Source organism: Vombatus ursinus, unplaced genomic scaffold (assembly GCF_900497805.2).
Source record: "Vombatus ursinus unplaced genomic scaffold, bare-nosed wombat genome assembly UNPS02003292.1, whole genome shotgun sequence".
Classification (NCBI taxonomy): domain Eukaryota; kingdom Metazoa; phylum Chordata; class Mammalia; order Diprotodontia; family Vombatidae; genus Vombatus; species Vombatus ursinus.
Genome location: NW_020943070.1, coordinates 5,855,497 through 5,865,626, shown reverse-complemented (window position 1 = coordinate 5,865,626; position 10,130 = coordinate 5,855,497). Strand labels below are relative to the sequence as shown.

At 39.4% G+C, this 10,130-nt stretch overlaps 1 protein-coding gene across 10 annotated transcripts in view; it reads right to left on the bottom strand.

The window, feature by feature from the left end:
- RBFOX2 (RNA binding fox-1 homolog 2) overlaps nt 1-10,130 on the bottom strand; it is a 249,528-nt gene that overhangs the window by 211,246 nt on the left and 28,152 nt on the right. For all 10 annotated transcript variants that reach the window (XM_027873851.1, XM_027873895.1, XM_027873866.1 and 7 more), the window contains exon 2: nt 2,529-2,579. In XM_027873851.1, coding sequence (XP_027729652.1) covers nt 2,529-2,579 — 51 coding nt within the window. The remainder of the gene's footprint in view (nt 1-2,528; nt 2,580-10,130) is intronic.

The window sequence follows — 10,130 nt, the reverse complement described above, 5'->3', positions numbered from 1 at the left end:
AGGAAGGAAGGAAGGAAGGAAGGAAGGAAGGAAGGAAGGAAGGAAGGCAGGAAGGAAGGAAGGCAGGAAGGAAGGAAGGAAGGAAGGGAGGAAGGGAGGAAGGGAGGAAGGGAGGAAGGAAGGAAGGAAGGCAGGAAGGAAGGAAGGAAAGGAGTTTGGGAAATCTGACCAATACAATGCCTGAGGATGCCACCCCACAACCATCCCAGTAAAGGCCCTTACTGCCAATGTGGAAGATTGCAAGAGCCTCTTGGTTGGGCAACTTTGGGTTCTCTGTATTCCACTACATTCTCCACAAAGCGGCTAAAGAGATCTCCTTAGAGCCTGGGTCTGATAATGTAATTCCCCTGTTCAGTAACATCTAGTGGCTCCCTATTACCTCCTGGATCAAATGCAAAGTCCCACTTGGCAGTGAAAGTCTTTCACAGCCTGGCTTGAATTTACCTTTCCAGCTTTATTAAATACTATTCCCCTTCATACAGTCCAGGTAAACCAGCCTTCTACACTACTTCCTTCCCTCCATCTTTTAGAAACCCTTAGTTTATTTCAAAACTCAGCTCAAATACCATGTGCAATCTAAATGAAAACTGTCTGGATCCTCTCTGGATGTCCCCATCGCTAGCACCTCCCCCACCAAAATTACCGTGTATTTATTTTGTATGTAAACATGTTTTTCCCCCTAATAAAATATAAACTCCTTGAGGGCCAGAATAGTTTTACCTTCCTATCGCTGCTCCTAGCACAGCATATTGTAAGCACTTAATAAATGCTTGATGACACATTCACTAAGTGCTTAATAAATGCTTACTGAATGACTGAAAAGAGGGAGCAAGCGTCACACTTCCATTTAGCATTCAATCTACTGCTATAGAGCCTATAAAGCAGAGGTTCCCAAACTTATTTGGCCTACCACCACCTTTAAAAAAATAAATTACTCAGCGCCCCCCTGGAAATGTACTTTCTTTAACCCTTTATGATTCTTTTTTGAAATTTGAGTCATTTCAAAAAAAAATAAAATATTTTTAAATGATGCATCTTCAGTTTAATAATTTATCACGTGTGGGTTTTTTCTGCATTGAAATTTTGATAACACAATATTGTGTCATGTAACCACACAGTATCATACTGTAAACAAGTCATTACATGCACATATTCCTGCCAATGCATGCTGGACTTCCTATCAGTGCATGCAACGCTTGCCTGCCAACACTTGCTTGTTAAGATCTGTCGGTGGATTTGACTACTGGCCAGTTATACGTTGCATTTTGGGTGTTTATTTGGAAAATAATATGATCACTATGACTTTAACTCTGTTACACAACAGATGAAACATATACAAATGGTTTTTCAAAATTCTCTTCTCTCCTTATGCTTCTACTGCCCCCTTATTTTTATTCAATGCCCCCCAATTGCGCCCAAGAGTATTACCGCCTCCCCCTATCATTCCAGTGCCCCACAGGGGGCAGTATTGCCCACTCTGTGAACCTCTGTCATAAAAGAACCTATTAGATGACCAAGCCAATGAGTAGTGGAATGGTTTGGCAGCCCTACAAAGAATCCTGTCCCAACACTAAGAGATGTATTTCAGTAGAACCATTTGACATTACAATGTCCTGCAACTCTAATACCCTAAAAGAGACAGGAGGGGGAAACAAAGGCAAATCTCAATCTTAGTATTTTCATACCAGAAGAACATTAGAACCTCTATTCCCACATAAGCAATCACACTTCCACACCTTCATGGGCAGGGAATTCTGTTGTTTCCCCATCTTTGTATTGCCATTGTCTAGCATAATGCCTTACACAAAGTAGTGTTTAAATATGTGTTCAGTTAAAATTGAATCACAATTTCACCTAACAGAAATGTTATCAATTTAGAAGGAGCCTGGACCTGTGCGCAGGCATGGCACCTGAAGCACTTCTGGGGAATCCCACACGAATGCATGGGCCCTCCCCCACTGCCTGCAGCCAGGTCATGCCACCCCAACCCACTGCCAAGCAGCCGACCCAGGCCATGCCACCCCACCCTATTCCCTTCACTGTCATTCCCTATCCAACAGGAAGCTGGCAGGACCTTTCCCACATCACATGTCCATGCTTTCATTGTGCTGAATTCTCCAAGAAAGAGAATCCTAGAATGCAACTGTCTCAACAGAAATAAAGACTAGAGGGCCAAGAAGATTTGCGTGGGAACTTGAAGCATGTTTGTGTAAGACACTTGAAAACCTAAGTCAGGAAATTATTTTATAAGGTAAGTTAAAAAGAAAGGTGGAAAATCTGTTATACTCAACTCTCAGCACTGTACTTCATAGATCTAGCCATTTCTTACAGTTCCCCACTGACTAAAATCAGGAAAAAAGAATATTCTATTTGCAGCTCTCCAAGTGTCTGCCTGAAAAAATGAGCCACAGCACTCTCGAAAATAAAAATTCATGTCAGGAAATGGCCTCTGCCCCAGCATCCATGGATATCACAAACATATTCATTTACACATACTCCACTCTGGAGACAAAATAATAAATTCCTACCTGGCTGTCCCTCGCTGGAAATCCATGATAACCTGGTGTCAGTGACTCGTTCTAAAAGAAAAGGATTTTTAAATGGTAAATGAAAGGAAACGATGGTTGAGCAGTCTGAGATCACAGCTGCTCTATCACCCAACAGATCCTATACAAAACCCCATACCTGGGACCTATGCTTGGATCCTTGCTCCACTCTAATTAACTACATGACACATATCTCGTAATAGATCCCCTACCTCAACCAAAAAAAAAAACCTTACTCATTTTCTTGCAGAATTCTCCTCTTCCTATCTCCAAAGACACAACTGAAAAAAATTCCACCTCTTCCCTCTAATCCTGTGTCCCTTTTGTCCTTTCAAAGTACACTGAAGTTTTAGTTCCTATAAAAGACGTCTACTGACCCAGGGCTGCTGATTATCTTACACCACTCCAATGCAACCAAATAATCCTCTTTTGCTTATCTATATTAATATGGACTTAGTCAGTTAGATATATAATGAGCATTTACTACATGCCAGATACTGTGCTAAACAGTGAGGATACAAAGAAAGTCCAAAATATGGTCACTACATCCTCAGAAAGCTCAAATTTTAATGGGGGAGACAATGTTCAAGTAACTATTTCCATGCAAGATACAGACAATATAAATCTTAAGTGATCTCAAAGATGAGCGGAGGGGGGTGTCCCATTGGGAAAAGGCCTCCTTAAGAAGGTGGGAAATGAACTGAGTCTTGAAGGATAAATGACTTGCCTTTACTGGTCTAACAGGGAGTGAGGGCAAAATTGTTTTACAAATATAGTGTGAACTGTATTCGAACATTAAAACTGTGAGATTATTTTCTATTAGTAACCAGGAATCCTGAAGTCTGTGTTCCACAAGAGGCAATTCTTAGACACTTAAGAAATTAATATTTTCAAGGTCCCGGGGACTACAGTGTACCTAAAACTCTAAATGAAAGCTAACTTGCATCAAATGATTACAGTTATCTCTTTCACATCACGGGGGTTAGAGGTGCGGTGCCACGATCCAGAAAATCTGCATAAATTTTTTTGGCCCTCCCTTCATACCAGAAAAGAAGTCTGAATTATTATGGTATTAAAAGATAAAATATGTTGATATTATACAATACTATTTTATGCTTTTCTGAGTTTCTAAACTTCTTCTGTGTTATCCGCTACTTCCACAAAACTCACAAAAAATTTCCATTTAATTTCTTATGCCAACCTGTGATATAGTGAAACCACAACAGGGAAAGTCACAATGTAGAAGGGATAACTGCACGACCAAGAATTGTATTTGCTCCAGAAATGAAGGCAGATCACAAAAGAATTGTATCTATCCTCAGCCCTCTAATCTTGACTCATTCCTTTCTAAATTCATTCTCTCAGAGGGCAGAGCTAAGATGGCAGAGCCACAGCAGAGACTTGCCTGCTCTCTCCCAAATTCCTCCCCACAAAAAACATTAAAATAATGCCTCAAAATGAATTCTGGAGCAGCAGAACCAACAAAGGGATGGGGTGAATGATTTTTTTAGCACAAGACAACTTATAAGGTTGGCAGGAAAGTTTTATCTCTCTGGGGTGATGGTGAAGCACCGTCTAGCACAGGCCCTGACCATGCTGGTCCCAATCTGGCAAGCCAGCAATAAATGCTGGGGGCAACTGAATCAGCTTTCGGAACCCTCCGCCAAGACAGTAAAGAGGCGCCAACATCTGGTCAGAAGGAGATTACAGGGAACCCTTTGCTGGCACTGGGAGCAGGACTTCACTGCATTATGCACAGGCAGGTTCCAGGTTGCAGTACCAGGGTTTGGAGGAGCACTAGTAACAGCATGGGCGAGAAGCAGTGACCACAACTCTCCTTAGATGACACTACCTTGGAAGAACTGAAAACTTACAGATCCTCAGAACAAGCTCTGAAAACAGCAGCACAAAAAACCTGAACAACAGTGACCCCTCTACCCTCAGAGCAGAGTCCAACTTTAACATAAGGCTAAAAGCCAAGAAACAGGATGGCAAAACAAGCAAATGACAAAAAAAGAACTATGGTGACTGGGAAGATCAAAATACAAACTCAGAAGAAGACAACAAAATCAAAGCACCAACATGCAAAGCCTCAAAGAAAACTGTGATTGGTCTCAGACCCTGGAAGAGCTGAAAAAGGATTTTTAAAATCAGAGAGGTAGAAGAAAAAGTGGGGAGGAAAAACAGAGTGAGGGAAGAAAATCATTAAAAAAGAGTCAACAGCTTGGTAAAGGACACAGGGGGAAAAAAAAGGAGGCAAAGAAAACAACACCTAAAAAAACAAAACAGGCCAAATGATAAAAGCACAAAAATCTACTGAAGAGAAGAACTCCTTAAAAAGTCGAATTGGCCAAACGGAAAAGGAGGTACAGAAGCTCACTGGAGAAAATAATTCCCTAAAAATCAAAATTGGGCAAGTGGAACCTAATGACTCCATGAGACACCAAGAGACAATAAAATCAAAAGAAGAAGAAAATTGAAGAAAATGTGAAATATCTCATTGAAAAAAACAACCTGAAAAATAGTTTGAGCACAGATAATTTAAGAATTATTGTACTACCTTAAAGCCATGATCAAAAATAGAGCCGAGATATCATTTTTTAAGAAATTATTAACTGCCCTGATATCCTAGAGCCAGAAGGTAAAATAGAAATTGAAAGAATTCACCAATCATTTCCTGAAAGAGATCTCAAAATGAAAACTCCCAGGAATATTATAGCCAAATTCCAGAGCTTGCAGGTTTAGGAGAAAATACTGGAACCAGCCAGAAAGAAAACAATTCAAATATCATGGAGCCACAGTCAGGATAACATGAGATTTAGAAACTTCTACATTAAGGGAGCAGGGAGGGCTTGGAATATGATGTTTCAGTGGGCAAAGGAGCTGAGATTACATCCAAGAATCACTTATCCAGTAAAACTGAGTACAATCCTTGAAGAGGAAAAATGGAATTTTAATGAAATAGAGGACTTTCAAGCATTCCTGACAAAAAGACCAAAGCCGAATAGGAAACCTAACTTTCAAATATAGGACTAAAGAGAAGCATTAAAAAGGTAAACAGGAAAGAGAAATCATAATAAGGTTCAACTATTTACATTTCTACATGGAAAAATGATACTTGTAACTTTATTATTATTAGAGTAGTTAGAAGGAGTGTACATAGAGAGCACAGGTGTGAGTTGACTGATGAGATGATATTTTTTAAAAATTAAATTAAGAGGTGAGATAAAAGGACACACTCAGAGAAGGGGGAAGGGAGAGGGAGAATGTGGTAAATTATCTCACATAAAAGAGGCACAAAAGAGCTTTTACAGTGGAGGAGAAAATGAGGGACAGAGGGAGGTGGTAGGCAACATTTGAGCCTTAATCTCATCAGAATTGGTTCAAAAAGGGAATAAATAACATAACACACTTATTTGCGTATAGAAATCTATCTTACCCTACATGGAAGTATAAAGGGAAGGGAATAAGAGAAGGTGGGGGTCAGGGCTGATGGAAGGGAGGGCAGCTTGGAGAGGACAGTGGTCAGAAGCAAAACATTTTGGAGGAGGGACAGGATGAAAAGAGAAAGAGAAGAGAAGCATAAATGGGGTGGGGTGTGGGAGGAGCAGGTTGGAGAGAAACAGTAATCATAACTTTGAATTGAATAGGACGAACTCACCCATGAAACAGAAGTAGATAGCAGAATGGATTAAAAATCAGAATCTTATAATATGTTGTTTACAAGCAACACATTTGAAGCAAAAAGACACACACAGAATAAAAGTAAGGGGCTGGAGCAGAATCTATTATGCTTCAACTGAAGCAGAAAAAAGGAGTAGAAATCACGATCTCATACAAAACAAAAGAAAAAATCTAAACGAAAGAGAAAAGGAAACTACATTTTGCTAAAAAGTACCATAGACAACAAAGTAATATCAATACTAAACAACATATATACACCAAATGGTATAGCAATCACATTCTTAAAGGAAAAACTAAATGAGTTACAGGAGGAAATAGTAAAAATATACTACTGGGGAAGCTCAACCTTCCCCTCTCAGAACTAGATAAATCTAACAAAAAAAAAAAATAAACAAACAAGAAAGAAGTTAAGGAGATGAACAGGATTCTAGAAAAGTAAGAGAACATAGACCTCTGGAGAAAACTGAATGGGAATAGAAAGGAGTTTATCTTTCTCTCAGTGGTACAAGGCACTTTCACAAAAACTGACCATGTATTACGGCATAAAATCCTCACAAGCAAATGCAGAAAAGCAGAAATATTAAATGCATCTTTTTCCAGATCATAATGCAATAAAAATTACATTCAATAAAGGGTTATGGAAGCATAGATTAAAAGATAATTAGAAACTAAATAATCTAATCCTAAAGAAGGAGTGGGTCAAAGAACAAATCTTGGAAACAATCAATAATTTAATTAAAGAGAATGACAACAATGAGACAACATGTCAAAATTTGTAGGATACAGTCAAAGCAATACTTAGGGAAGATTTTATATCTCTAAACACTCACATCAATAAAATAGAGAAAGAGCAGATCAATGAACTAGGCATGCAATTAAAAGAAAAACTACACAAAGAACAAATTACAAATCCCCAATTAAACAACAAAATGGAAACCTGGAAATCAAAGGAGAGATTAACAAAACTGAAAGTAATAAAACCATTGAACTAATAAATAAAACTAGGAGCTGGTTTCATGAAAAAGTAAAATAAAATGAACCACTGGTTAACTGGATTTTAAAAAAAATAAAGAAAGAAACCAAATTATCAGTATCAAAAATGAAAAGGGTGAATTAACCACCAATGAAGGGGAAATTAAAGCAATTATTAGGAGTTATTTTGCCCAATTAAATACAAATCTAAGTTGCCCAAATTAACAGAAGAGGAAACAGAATACTTAAATAACCTATTTTAGAAAAAGAAATTGAATAAACCATCAACCAGCTCCCTAAGAAAAAATCACCAGGACCAGATAGATTCACAAGTGAATTCTATGAGACATTTAAAGAACAATTAATTTCAATACTATGTAAACTATTTAGAAAAATAGGCAATCTGGAATTATGCCCAAAGAGTCATAAAACTTACTAGATAATGTGTATACCCTTTGATCCTTTACCACTATTTGGTCCGTTTCTCAAGGTGATCAGGGAAAAAGGAAAATAACCTATATGTTCTAAAATATTTATAGCAGCTCTCTGTGGTAGCAAAAAACTAGAAACTGAGAGGATGCCCATCAATTGGGGAATGACTAAACAAGTTGTAGTATATGATTAATGGAATACTACTGTGCTGTAAGAAATGATGAGCAGGCTAACTTTAGAAAAACATGGAAAGACTTGCATTAAATAATGCTGAGTGAAATTAACAGAACCAAGAAAATGTTGGATAGAGTAATAGCAACATGAGTACTAGATAAAATACAAGGAATACTGGGTTCAAGCCCCCTCTGATACATACTGGCTATATAACCCTGGCCATCTCTTCAAACTTAAGTCTTCTAGGCAACTCTTAAAGATAGTAAGATATAGAAAAGGTGGCCATCTGCCCAGGTAGAAGGAGTTTCCTCACCTCTTAGTTCCCTATATTAATGAAAACACACAGGTTCACTCCTATCCCTAATCCAGTACCCTTATGACCATCTGGATCCCAAAGTCTATTTCTGCAGAAATCCTAGGTTAGAAAATCTTCCCTTTTCTCCTTTGCAACAACCTCAGAAGAGGAGGTGGCCCTTCCCTTTGTAAACATTACTCTTTCTCCTGGTCCCCTCCCATTTCCTCCAGGAGGCACCTCTTCAATCATGGCCTCTAGGTTCTATCAATCACTCTATAAGCATGTACTAAGTGTTCACTACTGTGCCAGGGGTTGTGCTGGGTACTGAAGAGACAAAGAAAAAAAATAGCAAGCCCTGATGGCAATGAGCTTACATCCTGTCAGGAGAAATAACAGGTCTCCAGGAATATAGGGAACACATACACAAGGAACAAATGTTAATACAAAGCAGTTAGATGAAAGTTTAGAGAGGAAAGACACTAGCAGTGGGGAGGGATGAGGACAGTTTGCTGTAGGTGGTGCCTGAGTTGCAACTGAAGGAAGTGTGTGAGAGTCAATGAGGCAATGACAAGGACAGAAGGTGGGTGTTGCAGGCAAAGACAGCACAAAGAGACAGAGCCTTGGGAGTATCACCTGTGATGAATGGAAAGAAAGGCTATCTGTTGAGTTTGCACAGTACAAGAAGGGGATCCATAGCAAGACCGGAAAGATAGGTTGGGACCAAGTTGTTCTTAAAATGAAAGGAATTTAAAAATGAGGGCAATCGGGAGCCGCTGAAGTTTACTGAGAAGTAGAGTGACAAGGTCAGATCTTCAAGTAAGAAAAATCAGTTTGGCAGCTATGTGGAGGATGGACTGGATTAGGAAGAGACTTGAGGTAGAGAAATTAATGAAAAGGCAATTGCAATAGTCCAGGCAAGAGATGATAAAGGGCTGAAATAAGGACTGGCAATGTGATTAGACAAAGTAAGATAAGAAATGGTACAGAAGTAAAAAACAGCAAGACTGAACAACTGACAAACTAAGCAGGATGACAGAGAGTGAGGATTAGAGGCTCAGAGACTTGTAAGAAGAGTGGTGCCCTCAGAAGAAATTCCTTTAAAGTCGAGGAGAGGAGTTGGTTTGGGAAGAAAGATGGTTGGGTTTTTGTTTTTTTGGAATGCTGAGATTGAGATGTGGCTGGGACACCCAGTTTGACCACTGAGGCTGGGTATGTTGATAGGTGAGTCATCTGCATATAGACAATAACTAAGACCCTGGGTGCTGATGATAAATTTTACCCTCTCCTTATTCACTTATTCTCCTTATTCATCAGCCCAGATGCCCCTCAACCTTCAAAGTTTTTCACTTCCTTCTATTCCCTCAAGCCCTATAGCTTCCTCTCTTACACAGCCAAAAGCATCCAACTCTAATATAAACAGATCCCTTCTGGCTATATATTAACTTAGAAATCCACAAATTAACATTATCTGTGTTGTCCTTTCATTTATTTTGTTAAACATTTCCCAATTACATCTTAATCTGAGAAGTATTCTTGCTGCTTGGTTTGACCCCTCTGATCTACATTTATTGCCTCCCACTTACTTCTCAGCTCCTTGTACCTGTGAGCTCCCAACCACCCCCACCACCACCACCACATAAACACCCACACTTGACTGAAAATGCTCTTTCCAGCTAGCTTCAGCAAATGGCCTTTTTCTTGGTCCTAAGCCTCCTGTACCTTGCCACAATGTGAAAGTCTGGTGACTGCCCCCTCTTTCTGGCTGTCCTCGCCTCCCAGAGTTTTCATGACACTGCTCTGTTGTGGTTCTCTCTCTTCCTATCTGTCGAGGAATGTTTCTATGCTGGATAGCTTCTTCTCTACCTCTCTGAGTGCCTTCATCCAGCTATCAGACTCAACTAACATCTCTATAAAACCCAGACTCCTCTCTTGGGCATTTAACCCAGGCCTGTCTTTCCAGACTAAGTGCACATCACTTTCCCTCATCCATTTTACACTCCAGCCAAACAGGTCCACAAACACCATGG